The sequence below is a fragment of the Antechinus flavipes genome, chromosome 3, assembly GCF_016432865.1.
Source record: "Antechinus flavipes isolate AdamAnt ecotype Samford, QLD, Australia chromosome 3, AdamAnt_v2, whole genome shotgun sequence".
Classification (NCBI taxonomy): domain Eukaryota; kingdom Metazoa; phylum Chordata; class Mammalia; order Dasyuromorphia; family Dasyuridae; genus Antechinus; species Antechinus flavipes.
In genome coordinates this window covers 422,711,957-422,727,143 of record NC_067400.1, presented here as the reverse complement: position 1 = coordinate 422,727,143, position 15,187 = coordinate 422,711,957, and the positions used below count along the sequence as shown (strand labels likewise).

Sequence of the window (15,187 nt, the reverse complement as noted above, 5' to 3'; positions counted from 1 at the left end):
TCAGACAGTATAATCTTATAATATTTAGGATTTTTCCTCAAATATTCTGCTTAAATATTTTTAAATAAGCACCATTTTCTTCAATAATTCTTCAAAGTTCAAATATTGGCTTGAAGATAGCTATTTCTTCCATGAAAACTTACCATGACTGTGGGCAAGCCACTTAATTTCTCTGGGCATCCTCTATAAAATGTGATGTTTAGATTATGTGAATGAAATCCAAGGTCCTTTTCATCTATGATTTTAAATCTTCCATGATCATCCTAGATAAAAATTATCTTTCCCTCCACTTTGTACTTATAAAAGATTCCATCATTTCTCTTAATATGGATACATGCATGTCCTATCCTCCCTAACAGTAAGATCCTTGGGGGCAGAGACTGTTTTATTTTCCTTATCTTTGTACCTATCATAGGAAATAGATGGCATAGTGGAAAATTCCACACCCTAGAGTTAGGAAGACTTCAGTTCAAATCAAATCTTAGACACTTAATTAGCTGTGTGACCCTGAGCAAGTCACTGAACCTTGTTTCCTTACCCCCAATTTCCTCATTTGTAAAATGAACTGGAGAAGGAAATGGCAAACTATTCCATTATCCTTGCCAAGAAAACCTCAAATAAAGGTCAGAAAGAGTCAGACATGACTCTAACAACAGAACAGCAGTGCCTTTATCCCTAGTGGGCACTCAATGAATATTTATTTAATGAATGAAGATAGATGGAAGTAATAGTCATGAAATCATATCAAAGCAAATATATGAAAATATTATAAATTATAATTATAGTATATTAATATAAATTATAGTGAAAGGGGAAGTAGAAGAGTTTAGGCTGAGAAGTACATGGTCAGCTTCTTAAGGACTCTATAATGTGGGAGAAGCTGGTAACCAGCTCCTTTCACTTTTACAAAACTCTAATTCATGATAGGAAGTGCTTGTATTGTCAAAAGTTTATGGGGGGTCAAAAGTTTAGGAGGATCTTATCTAAGGCAATTCAGCCTCTTTTCTTCATATTATTTATAAGGTACACTGTCTTCCTCAGTCCCCTTTTATAAGGATCAGTTGATGATAAGGAGGGCAGAAAATATGTTTTTGAGAAAAAGAAGAGATTTATACTGATTTTAAAGGGTAAGATATTGACTCAGCTCTGCATGACCTTTTGGTTATTATTATAAGTAGAAAAAAAGTAATTCACTGCTAATTTAGGTGTGTGTTAAAATGTTTTCTTGTTGTGATCCCAAGAATTATTACCATACACTTTCTAGTCAATATAATAAATTTGTAAGTATGAATAAAGTAACAATGCAGGAAGTAATATTACAAAAAGAAGTCAATTTCTTTAAAATCTACAATCCAGAGTTGTGAAAGGACAAAAGTCTCACCCATGAATAGGGGAGAAATAACACCCACATCAATGAGATTAGTGATCTATAGGGGTGGGTCATTACAGGATTTTTTTCCAGAGAAGCTAAACAAAATGGAAACAAATGTATTTTCATGAGGTCATTTGAGAGAAAATGTCAGAATAATGAGATCATGTTATGCATCCAATTCTATTCAACATTTATTAACTTCTTATTTGGGGTGTTAGAACAAAATTCAGGGATAACCAAATGGGAACAAATAAACAAATTATATATTTTAGAATTTTAAAAAATGTTTGTTTCTTAAGGGCTACTTAGTGAGAAACTCCTTTCAATATATACTCACATGTGATTATCATTTCTTGTTCAATATTCCTCATTGTGTTTCATCTGAACAATTTAGCTGTTGATTCAACTCCTGGTCCTTTATAATTTACATATCTTACAATAAGAGTAAAGTTTGTCTGTGTGTGTGTCTGTGTGTGTGTGTCTGTCTGTCTGTCTGTCTGTCTCTCTCTCTATAGATATATATATTTCTCTCTCATGTGTGTAAATGTATTTTTGTTTCAACATATCATGTGCCACATAGCTTCTTAATTATGTCTCTTTATCTGGTCCTTGGTTTAGTGTTCCCTATGATGCTAATATTGAGATCAATCCATGTGCTCCTTCTCCCATGAGCAGCTTCATTATGTTGTTGTTTTTTGTCCTTTGTTCTCAAAGAGGACCATAAAGGAAATGAATAGACTCCAGCAAAAGGCCATATCCCTGGAAGCAACCAGTGTCTAGGTGGGCCTTTGGGAAGGATACTGATAGGATTATATTGTCCCTAAGTGAGCCTTTATAGAACTTCTGGTACTGACAAAATTAATTTGTCCCCAAGTAGGCCATTTAAAAAATTTTTTGTATTGATAGGATTATCTTGGAAGAAATAGAGCTATATTGAACTGATACCCACAGTTACTGTATACAACCAAGAGGCCAAGCTACACATATTCACTCCCTGAGGTTATTTTATATACCCATTGCTTAATCACAATTTGACTTTTTGAGGCAAGCAGCTAGCATAGTCAGCATATCTTGTTTAGAGTCCTTCCCCAGGACTCCTAGGTCCTAATTCCTCTTGTAAATTATGAATTCTACTAGGGAACCTATCTTACCTTATGGTGATATAATAAAGCTTTTGTCCTTTGGCTCAAAGATACCTTCTTGCATCCCATCACCATGACATCAAGGAGATGATGCTGTGACTGGCAAGTGAATTGAATTTAAGTGAGGAGGGCCATGCAAGGTCACCAACCTTACTTTCTCCTCCAGAGTCATCTGGATCCAGTGGCAAGATATAAATCAGGAAGACTTAGAAATGGCCCTGGATTTAGTGGGAGACCTTGGTCTTTTTAAGCTAAGATTCTTTTGACTGAAGCAATTTCCATTTGGTGATTAAGACTAGGTAAGAACTGAGACAAAGAAAAGTCTCTTTTACCTAGTTAAAAGAAAAATCTAATCTGGGAGGGGAAGACCTTCAAGAGATTCTTGCCAAGACAGAAGCAATTGCTATTTATATTCACTTTGAACCATTTAGGGCCCAAACAATACTGGGATCTATAGTTGGTCAATCAAAAAAAGTCATAGTGATTTGGGTTTAAGATGTGGTCGTTAAGAAAGAAATCTAGTGGGTAAACCCCAAGATATCTTGGGAGATTTCAGTGATAAAAAAAAAAAAAACAACAATGCAAACAAACCCCAAATTTACATTCCTTTGGGCAGAGTCCTCATAACTTCAATCATCATTTTTTATCATCCCCATCTCCTGGCTTCCTTCAATTCTCAGCTAAAGTTCCATCTTCTAGAAGAAGACTTCCCTAAGCCTCTTTGAATCGAGTGCCTTCCTTCTTATTTATTTTTCTAATTGTATATGGATTGCTTGTATACAGTATTTATATGTTGTGTCCTCCATTAAACTCTGAATTCCTTGAGGTCAGGAATTTTTTGCCTTTCTTTTTATCCCCAGTGCTTAGCCCAGTAACTGACACTGTGCTAGTATAGGTACTTAATAAATGGAAAAACCAAATAAATGTTTACCATTTAGCAGAAAGATAATACATTTGACTAATATCATTATTATTTATTACATATTTGAGCTGAGTTCTGTATTATGCTTCACTTGACACAATCTAAGTTCTGAATTTCAAAGTAGTCTTCATTTTATATTATCATAATCATTGTATGTGTGGTTGGTTTTTTTAGTGCCATTTTTTTCATTTGGCGTGGCTTCATAGAATCATTTCCACCTTTTTCTGAATTCCTGATCTTTATTCCTTTCAGAGTAATAATATTCCATTACACCTGTATGCGAAAATTTATCTAGCCATTCCCCAACTGTTCAGTGCTTGGCTCATTTTTTTTCTCATAGTAAATAGTATTGTTTGTGTGTCTTTTTTAATTCACTCACCCATTTCTTGCTTTTATTGACCTTAGATAACTAGATCAAAGAGCATAAACAAGTTCTTGGATTTTCTTATACAATTCCAAATTGTTTCCCAGAATAATCAAATTGATTCATAGTTCCACCAACAGAATTATTCTGATTTCCTATGGCTCCTCAACCATTGAATTTTTCCCCACCATATTTCCATGTCTTTCCATTTTTTCATGGTGTCTGAAGTTTACTTTCTTGATTTTTTTCATTTTCTTTCTGTTCAAATAATTATTGTTATAATAAGCATCCTTGCTTCACCCCAGACACCTTATTGAGAAAACTTCCATATTTCTATACTACAAATAATACTAGTTCTTTTGTTATGTTTTGTGGAAAGTGTTTTCTGCATTTATTAATAAAAATGTGTGATTTTAAAGTAATATAACTAATTATATTACTTTTCCAACATCAAATCATTCTTGCACTTGCAATATAAATATAGTTTGATTGTAATGAATAATTTGGGGAATAATTTTGTAATTTACCAAGTTTTTGCATCAAAACTCTATCAGTTTATTATTCTTTTTCTCTACTTTATCCCTTGTAAATTTCATTTAAATAGTTTTTATTTCACCTTACTTTAATGAGGTGTCTTTCTATTCTTGACAACATTTTGTATAGTCAAGGAATTCTTTTTTAAAAAATAATATATCATTTTTAAAAATTATATCACATATATCTATCTGGTTCAGGAATTTCTTCTTTAGCATTTATTATTTTCTTGATTATTTTTTCTGATATTATATTGCTTACATGTTCTTGTTTTGTGGATATTTATCCATGTCATTTACCTTTTCAGTTTTATTAGCAATTGAGCATATAGTAGATTCTGATGATTTTATTTCTATCCATTCATTATTAAATATTCTACTTTTAAATTTTTTTTTTATTTTCCTCTATTTCTAATTAAATTTGTAATGGTTTGATCACTTTATTTGTCTTACTAGTGGGAAAAAGTTTTTGAATTAGTAATTGCATATTTTTGTTTCAATTTCCTTAACTCTCTTTTGATTTTGAATTTTCCTTCTTTTAAGTTTGATTTGAGATTACTACTTTGTTTTTCTAGATTATTGCTCACTTTAAATATTGCTGTTCACAAATATAACTATTCTTGAGCATTGTTCTTTCTATAGTCTATACATTTTAGTGTGTTGCAATTACCTTAATTATAATAGCTATTATTTCTTTGATTTATTCTTTAATGTACACATTATTTAAGATATCTTTAGTCTCCATTCAGGTTAATATGTTTTATTCGTAATTTATCAATTAAAGTTTTAGTCAGTTATAGACTATAAATGACCTGTTTGTTATTTATCTCCAGCTGCATTTAATTTTTAAGTTTTTAATGTTATAAAATGTAGCTAAATTTAGTAAAGATATTGATGAAGGGAAGATTCTGGAAAAATGATGGAGCGGGTTTAAATTTCAAGCTTTCCTGATTTCCTCCACAAGTAGAAAAAAATTGGGTCACAGGGCAAACAGACTGGCTAAAAATCAAGACTACTTGGGGCAGAAGAGGGGTCCCCTCCTGACACAACTCCGGAAGACCTGAAGAAAGATCCAAGGCTGGAATTAATTGTGAAGTGCAAACACCCCCGGGGTACATCAAGTACCTCTTCAGCTACTTGGCGGTGGCTGACGCCTCAACAGAAACCACAGACACTTTCACCTCCCCGACTGTTTGTTAAGTGGAGTTTGAGTCCCGGAAGACAGACGGCACCTGGATTGATTGGCAATTCCAGACCCAGCTGTACTGCTGAGGCGTGGCCCTAGAGGAAAAGGAACGAGCAACTGGTGAGTGCAGAAGTAGCGAAGCAGAGACCATGCAGGCTGTGGGCACTTGCAGGAGAGTGGAGCTCCTCGTTTCGAGTTTTTGATCAGAGGGGAGAACTGAAGGGAAGTTTGACGTACAATTAGAAGTGGTTACACTAATACCTCTTAATTTAAAAAATTAATTAATTTTTGAAACATTGAAACATATTATAGGAACAGGGAAGACTGGAGTTCATCTTCAGAGGAGAATACTTTAATTAAAAAAAAAAAAAAAGAAAGAAAAAAGAAAAAAAAAAAACCTTTTACTCCAAAGAGTAATGTGAAATGGCTCCCTGCCCAAAGAGAATTTATAGAAGAACTTAGAAAAGAATTCTAAAATCAAATGAGAGACATTGAGGAAAAAATAAAATAAAAACATCCAGGGAAAACAAGAAGATTATGAAAAAAATTAACCAATTAGAAAAAGAGGTACAGAGTTTCAAAGATAAGAATAACTCTTTGAAAATTAGAATTGGGCAAGGGGATGCCAGTGAAGCTATAAGAGAGACAAAGAAATAACAAAACATTATAAAGAATGAGAAAACAGAACAGAATGTGAAACATAAGAAAAATGACAGAGCTGGAGAACAGATCAAGAAGAGAAAATATAAGAATTGGACTGACAGAAAGTTATAACCAAAAAAGAGAACCTTGATATAATAATGCCGGAAATTTAAAAAAAAAATTGGCCTGGAATGATAAAACACAAAGGGAAAATGGAAAAAAAAAAAATCCACAGATCACCACCTCAAAGAGATCCTTTCTGGAAAACAAATAGCAATATTATTGCCAAATTTTCAAACTCCCAGATCAAAGAGAAAATTTCACAAAGAAACAAGAAAAAAATCAAATACACTGGAGCTACATTTAGAATTATTCAAGACTTATCAGGAGCTACGATAAAAGAATGTAGGTCCTAGAATTATATCTACAGACAAGAAAAAGAACTAGGTCTGTGACCAAAAATATCATATCCAGCAAAATTATCCATAATTTGGAATGAGAAAAAAGTGGACATTTGATGAACTTGGTTTTCAGAACTTTTTATCAACCAAACCTGAACGTAACAGAAAATTTAACATATAAGAGCCAGTATCAAAGATCAACTTCAAGGAATTCCACCTAGACAAACTGTTTAAGCATGGGCAAATTGTTATTTTTTTACATGAGAGATGTATACTTTATGTTTAAGATTGACATGAACAATAGGGTAACTCAAAAGAAGAATAGGCAGTATAAAGATAAAAATATTAATCATACTATGCAAATGAGATGCAGAGGAAGAATAACACAGAGGCACTAGAGGGGGAAGGAGGACTTTAGTTCTGAAAACCTACTCATGTGGGGAATGGGTTTAATAGGTAACATTACATATACATCATGAAGGTTATAGCACCTTCCAAAATCTATAAAGAAATAAGGGGGGAAGGATGGGGATAGAGGGAAATAAAGAGTGAGGAAAGAAGAGAAGGGAGTAATCCCTGGATGGGGGAGGCTAAGTAATACTAAGGCAAGTTTTGGAGCAGAATTTAATTAAAGAGTCATCAGGGATAGGAAAGACATGTGTGTGTCTGGAGTGGGTATGTATGTGAATTGTGTGTGTATGTATATATCAACATAAATATATCTTTTCTAAAGTGTAGGTTGCTTGGAGGTGGGAGAGATGAAAGGGAGATATGTGTCTGTATATGTATCTGTGTATGTATGTATATCTACATGTGTTTGTATACATCATACTATACATCATATAATCATACTATACATATATATATCCTTTCTTAACTGTAGCCTGTTTGGGGGTGGTGTGGAGTATGAAAAGAGGAAAAAACAATAAAGTAAAAAAGGTAGGTAGCAGAGAACAAAAGAATGACTTACAAGGAAGTAAGGACGGACATTCATGGATATAATTTCTTCTACTAATATATATACCTTCTTAATTTGATATTTGTTGTTATATATTTTGAATCGTCCTGATATTCAGCTGGACACATGACAAAATTCTATTTTGTTTTTGTTTCATTTTATTTCATGTTGCTTTTCTGTTTTTCTTCTTTCTTATTCTGTTTCTTCTAATAAAATACATTTTTTGGGGGGAGAGTAAAGATATTGATGATCATGATAAAATAAGTACATACTCTGAAATTCCTATTCAGTAAACTTCAAAGGTTTTTCAGATTTATTTTTTGGTTTTTTTTTTTGTTCAAATAGGTAATTTATTTCTTGTCTAACTTTAACTTTCACAATTCCCTCCAAAAGAAATACTAAAGTCTTGTATAATTATAGTCTTACTACATAGATATTTTGCATATCAATTAGGTTTCCCTGGATGTAATTGCTCTGCAGTCTGATATATGTGCTTATGTTTGCTATTAATGTGGCTTTCATTTCTATGGTACCTTTAATCATACTTTGTTCTCCCCATTTATTTCTTAATAATATATATTTTTTATTGTTGCTTTAGCTGAAATCTTGATTTCAACTTTTGTGGTATTCAGTGAAAGCAAAATAAATTTTATCCTCATTTTTTTATTTTACTTTAACTCTCCACGTCTCTATATGCTTTAAAAATATATGCAAAAATCTGTTGGCTTCTGTTTTCTGATAAATTCTGAACTGTCTTCCTTTTTGACATTGAGTTCAGTGCATTAATACTCTAGGTTTTCATTGTTCGCTCGGCCGATCTAAGAGCACTTAATATTTTTCCAATTATTCAAGTCTGACTTTATTTGTGTGGAGACTTTTTTATAATTTTGCTCATATAATTCCTGACTTTCCTTTGGTAGATAGATTCCCAAATATTTTATGGTATCAACAGTTATTCTGAATGGAATTTCTCTTTGTATCTCTTGCTGTTGGGTTTTGTTGGTGATGTATAAAAATGCTGAGGATTTATGGGGATTTATTTTGTAGCCAGCTACTTTGCTAAAATTATGAATTATTTCCAATAGCTTTTTAGTAGAATCTCTGGGGTTCTCTAGGTATACCATCATATCATCTGCAAAGAGTGATAGTTTGGTTTCCTCATTGCCTACTCTAATTCCTTTAATTTCTTTCTCAACTCTTATTGCCGAGGCTAGTGTTTCTAATACGATATTAAATAATAATGGTGATAGTGGGCAACCTTGCTTCACTCCAGATCTTACTGGGAAAGGTTCCAGTTTTTCCCCATTGCATATGATGCTTACTGATGGTTTTAAATATATGCTCCTGACTATTTTAAGGAAAAGTCCATTTATTCCTATGCTCTCAAGTGTTTTTATTAGGAATGGATGTTGGATTTTATCAAATGCTTTTTCTGCATCTATTGAGATGATCATATGGTTTTTGTTTGTTTGGTTATTGATATAGTCAATTATGCTAATAGTTTTCCTAATATTGAACCAGCCCTGCATTCCTGGTATAAATCCTACTTGGTCATAGTGTATTATCCTGGTGATGATTTTCTGTAATCTTTTTGCTAATATTTTATTTAAGATTTTAGCATCAATATTCATTAGGGAGATTGGTCTATAATTTTCTTTCTCTGTTTTCAGCCTACCTGGTTTAGGTATCAGTACCATGTCTGTGTCATAAAAGGAGTTTGGTAGGACTCCTTCAGTCCCTATTTTTTCAAATAGTTTATATTAGGTTTTCATTGTTAAATTTGTTTTTATCCTGTATAATTTTTTTAAAGTGGGGGATGGAGATAAAAGGAAAATGTGTATCAATATTTTGTTTTAAAATCATCTGAACTGAATCTCTGATTTCACACACAAGAAACACACACACACATACACACACACACACATACATTCTATTTTTACTTCCCAGATAAAGTTATAATTCTGTGGAGTCACTCCATTCTAGATCTCTATTTGAATGACCATTATCTGTGATCCCATCCTAAGAAATATTAATTTACTTTTCTCCTCATTCCATCTTTCTCCTGGGGTTTTTGTTTCTGAATGATCCCTATTAGTAGAACTGATCTGTGAAATCCTTAATGTTTGTTCTCACAGTGACTTTAGACAAGGTAGAACTTAGTGACAAAAGTTTTCACAGACATTTACCATTCAAGCAATGTTTATCTCCAGTTGGATTCTGCCTGGAATATTGTTCAGTATTTAAAGTATCGCACTATTGACACATTCTGCAAACAAGTATATGTATTTAGTTTTTTTTGAAATTTTTAAAGTTGCTTTTTTTTCATAGTAGCTAACATTTTGACAATTTTTTAAATTGAACTTTGAGATACTTAAAAACAAACAACTTTAAGACATGCATCATTTTTCTTTATTATAGGAGGAAAGGAGTCTCCCTGTTTGAAAAAAAAATGATCCTCTGGATGTTAGCATTTCTAATCATATTCTGCTTATTATGGAATTGCAAAGGACTTCTAAGGATTGCTGATATCAATGATAAATACATCTTCATCACTGGGTGTGACACAGGCTTTGGAAACTTGGCAGCAAAAACTTTTGATAAAAAAGGTTTTCGTGTTCTTGCTGCTTGCCTGACGGAGTCAGGATCCAAAACTCTAAAGGCAGCAACTTCTGGGAGGCTTCAAACTGTGCTTTTGGATGTGACAGACCCAGACAACGTTAAAAGGACAGCCAAGTGGGTGAAAGATGAAGTTGGAGAAAAAGGTGAGTGACACAGAGTATTAACTTAAGCAAACAAAATGTCCCTTCATTTTAACTAGCCATTCAAATAAACTCTGAATATGCATTCCTATGTTGGTACCCCATCTATTTGGTTGTCCCACTAGTACAAGGATTTTTCAGCTTTTTGTATATGTCATGGAGTTTTTGGCATTCTGGAGAAGACCATCAATGAATCCTTTCTCAGAATAATATTTATAAATACATAAAACAAAATGCATAGAATTACAGAAGGATATCAGCTATAACTTAATACAGTCATCCATTTCTTTTTAAAGTTCATGGACCCCAGATTAAGAAATCTTGCCCTACATGTAGCTTAATTTTTAGATTTTATTTTATGATTGAATTCACCTGTCATTATTCTTTCTTATATTAAGCTTATCTAGAATCATAGGGAAAACAATGACCATTCTTTTATGCACAAGAAATAAATCCCCATTCTTTTATGGCCAAGAAACAAATCCTAACTGATCCTAGTTAATATTTTATTCTCCATATACTCTCTCCTGGAATGAACTGTGGACATGGTTTCTTTCTATCATTTTGAAGCAGCAAAATGACTGATCACAAAGGTCATAACCTCATCTGAAGACATTGATGAGAGCACCAGGATCTTCTAGATTTTCTAGAGCTTCAATGATCAAAAGTCTGGTAAAATAATGCTGGTATAAATGATAAATGTTTGTCACCCAGTTTTAACAAAATCTGTTATTTCTTAGCAAGTGAGATGATTTTTAAAACTTTGAATGAAGTTTTAAATATTCTTAGATATTACTTTTTTCTGAGAAAGATAAATAATGTTTTATGATTCTCCATCATTGATTTATCATATTTAGGGTTTTAAGTGTCTAGGAAAAAAAAATTTGGGGGGGAGGGTGAGACAAATTCCACATCTGTATAATGATTATAAAAATACCTAAATGTTTTACATTATATAAATAATCCATCTGGTTAATTAAATTTTTGAATTTTTTTTAACTCAGTTGGTCAGTCAATAAGCATTTGTTCTTTAAAAAAAAAAAAAAAAGGATTTCTTAAATGCCTACTATTTGCCAGGCACAGCTAAGGATACAAAAAGAGGCACAAGAAAGTCCCTGTCCTTAGGAAGTTCACAATCACTTTTTCTTGAATGCTATGAAAATAATAAGCGAAAGAGGGAAGCCTTGTTTCTACCTTATAAAAGTTGAAGCACAAAGTGATATAGTTAGAAAAAGTCTGAGTTTCAGAAGACTCAGGGGAAGACACTTATGCAAGTCAGTCATTAAGCATTTATTAAGCATTATACTAAGATCTGGGGATACCAAAAAAGGGTGGGGAATCACTGTCCTCAAGGAGCTCATATTTAAGAGGAGATACCACATGCAAATAATTATGGATATACAAGATGTTATGAGTTGTTGTTCAATCATATCAGTTTTATTCTGCTCTTTGTGACCCCATTTAGACCTTTCTTGGCAAAGATACTAAATTATTTTGCCAATTTCTTCCCCAGATCATTTTACAGGTAAGGAACCTGAGGCAAACAGGGGTAAGTGCTTTGCTCAGGGTCACACAGTTAGTAATTTTCTGAGACCACATTTGAACTCAGGTCTTCCTGACTCCATGCCTAGCACTCTATCCTCTGTGCCACTTAATTGTTTCCATATCAAATATAGACAGAATGAATGCATAGTAATTTCACTACAAGCTGAAAGGACTAATAATCTAACATCTGGAGGTAAGGAAAGAACGCATTCCATACATGGGGAGATGTCCAGAGCAACAGTGAGATGGGAGATGGATTATAATATGAGAGGTTCAGCAAGTATAACACTGTAGTTGAATCCTAATGTAAGGGAAAGGTAATAAAGTATAAGAAGACTTGAAATGGAGGAAAAGACGGATGGAAACGGATTTTAAATACTTAACTGAAGACTGTGTGTGTGATAATATGGGTAGTGATAACTACTGGAGTTTAATCTTTAAAAAAAAATTTTTTAACATTTTTAAAGTTTTGAGTTACAAATTCTATACCTCCCTATCTAGCTACCTTCTCCTCTCTCTGAGATGGTAAGCAATCAGATATAGATTATACATGTGCAATTACGTAAAACATTTCCATATTAGTCATTTTGTATAAGAAAAATTAAATTTAAAAATGAAAGAAAGAAAATGAAAAATAACATATTTGTTTGTATATAATCAATATCAGTTCTTTCTCTGGATGCAGAGAATATGTTTCATCATTAATCCTTTGGGATTGTCTTGGATTGTTGTATTGCTAAGAATAGCTAAATCATTCACAATTCTATATACCTAGTATTGTTCATTTCACTGTGCATCAGCTCAAGTAAGTCTTAGAGTTCTTTTAATTTGCATTTCACCAATCAATAATGATTTAGAACACTTTTTAATATGACTACAAACAACTTCAGTTTCTTTGTCTGAAAATTGCCTGTTCATATCTTTTGACTATTCATCAATGGGAAATTACTTGGATTTTTATACATTTGACCCAGTTCTCTATATATGTTTGAGAAATTAGACCTTCATCAAAAATACTTGGTGCAAAAATTTTTTCTCACTTTTCTGATTTCCTTGTAATTTTGGTTACACTAACTTTGTGCAAAATCTTTTAAATTTTATAGAATAAAAAATTATCTACTTTATACTTTATAATGCTCTTTAAATCTCCTTTGTTCCTAAATTATTCCCTGATCCACAAATCTGACAGATCAACTATTCTAGGTGCTCTTAATTTGCTTAGGGAATTACCCTTTTGGAATTAATCAAAAACCATATTGACCTTTTCTTAGTACATTATGTGAGATGTTGGTCTATAGCTAGTCTGCTATATTGTTTTCCAATTATCACAGCAATTTTTGTCAAATAATGAGTTTCTGTTCCAAAAACTTTGATCTTTGTGTTTACCAAATACTAGAATACTATGGTCATTTACTATAAGGTAATTTATATCTAATACATTCCACAGACCCACTACTCTATTTTTTTAGACAGTACGATTGTTTTGATGATTATTGATTTGTAATATAGTTTGAAATCTGATATGGCTAGACCACCATCTTTCATGTTTTTTTTTTTTTCATTGATTCACTTGACATCCTTGAGCTTTCATTCTTTCAAATAAATTTTGTTATAATTTTTTTAGCAGAACTTTAAACAATTTTTGGTAGTTTGATTAGTATTATACTGAATAAATGAATCAATTTAAATAGAATTGTCATTTTTATTATATTTGCCATGAGAAATTAATATCTTTCAAATTGTTTAAATATGACATGTTGTGTAAAAAAGTGTTTTATAGTTGCGTTCATATACTTCCTAGGTTTCTCTTGGCAGATAAACTCCCAAGTACTTCATATTGTCTACAGTTATTGTCAATGGAATTTTTCTTTCTATCTTTTGATACTGGACTTTGTCAGTAACATACAGAAATGCTGATGAATTGTGTGAGTTTATTTTGTATCCTACAACTGCAACTTTGTTTAAAGTTGTTAACTATTTCAAGATTTTTTTTTAGTTGCTTCTCTAACATTTTCTAAGTTTAACATTATGTCATCTACAAAGAATGATAGTTTGATTTCCTCATTGCTTATTTTAATTCCTTTAATTTCTTCTTTTCTTATTGCCACAGTTAACATTTCTAGTACAATATTAAATAATAGAGATGATAAGGGATACCCTTGTTTTACCTCTGTATTGGGAAGATTATCCTATTACAGATAATGTTTGCTGATAGTTTAGATAATATTATTTATCATTTTAAAGTAAGGTCATTTATTCCTAGACTACTGAATTTTGTCAAAGGCCTATTCTGTTTCAGATACATATGATTTCTGTTGTTCTTGTTATTGATATGCTCAATTATGCTATTGGTTTTTCTAATATTGAATTAACCCTGCATTCCTGGTATAAATCTTATCTGATCATAGTGTATGATCTTTGTGATATATTGCTGTAAGCTCCTTGCTAATGTTTTATTTAAATTTTTTTCATTAATATTCATTAGGGAAATTGGTGTATAATTTTCTTTCTCTGTTTTGGCTTTTTCTGATTTGGGTTTCAACCCCAATTTTTTTGTGTCTTAAAAGAAATTTAGTAGACCTCTTTCTTCATCTATTTCCAATTAGAGATATAAATTTTCTCTGGCATACTAATACATTGTTAGTGGAATTGTTAACTGACCTAACCATTCTGGAGAGCAATATGGAACTTTGCCCAAAGGGTTACCAAATTATCCATACCCTTTGATTCAGCAGTGTCTCTACTGGGTCTGTATCCCAAAGAGATCACAAAAAAGGGAAAAGGACCCACATGTGCAAAAATGTTAGTAGCAGCCCTTTTTGTAGTGACTAAGAACTGGAAACTGAGTGGATGCCCCTCAGGTGGGGAATGGTTGAATAAGTTATGATATATGAATGTTATGGAATATTATTGTTCTGTAAGAAACAATAAGCAGGATGATTTCACGGAGGCCTGGAGAGACTTACATGAATCGATACTAAATGAAGTGAGTAGAAGCAAAAGAACATTATACCCAGCAACAACAAGATTATGCAATGATCAATTCTAATGGACGTGACTCTTTTCAAAAATTAGGTGATTCAGGCCAATTCCAATGGTCTTGTGATAGAGAGAGCCATCTACACCCATGAGAGAACTGTGGAAATTGAGTGTGGGTCACAACATAGTATTTTCATTTTTTATTGGGTTTTTTGGCTTGTGTTTTGTTTTCTTTCTCATTTTTTTCTTTTTGATCTGATTTTTCTTGTGCAGCATAATTGTGGAAATATGTATAGAAGAACTGCACATGTTTAACATATATTGGATTACATGCCATCTCAGAGAGAGGGAGAGAAAAATTGGAACATAAGGTTTCGCAAGGGT

General features: G+C 32.3%; 1 protein-coding gene across 1 annotated transcript in view; it reads left to right on the top strand.

The window, feature by feature from the left end:
- The window catches only part of DHRS9 (dehydrogenase/reductase 9), a 34,046-nt gene that overhangs the window by 1,529 nt on the left and 17,330 nt on the right, over window positions 1–15,187 (top strand). Inside the window, exon 2 of the mRNA XM_051986218.1 lies at window positions 9,939–10,282. Coding sequence (XP_051842178.1) covers window positions 9,970–10,282 — 313 coding nt within the window. The 5' untranslated portion in view covers window positions 9,939–9,969. The remainder of the gene's footprint in view (window positions 1–9,938; window positions 10,283–15,187) is intronic.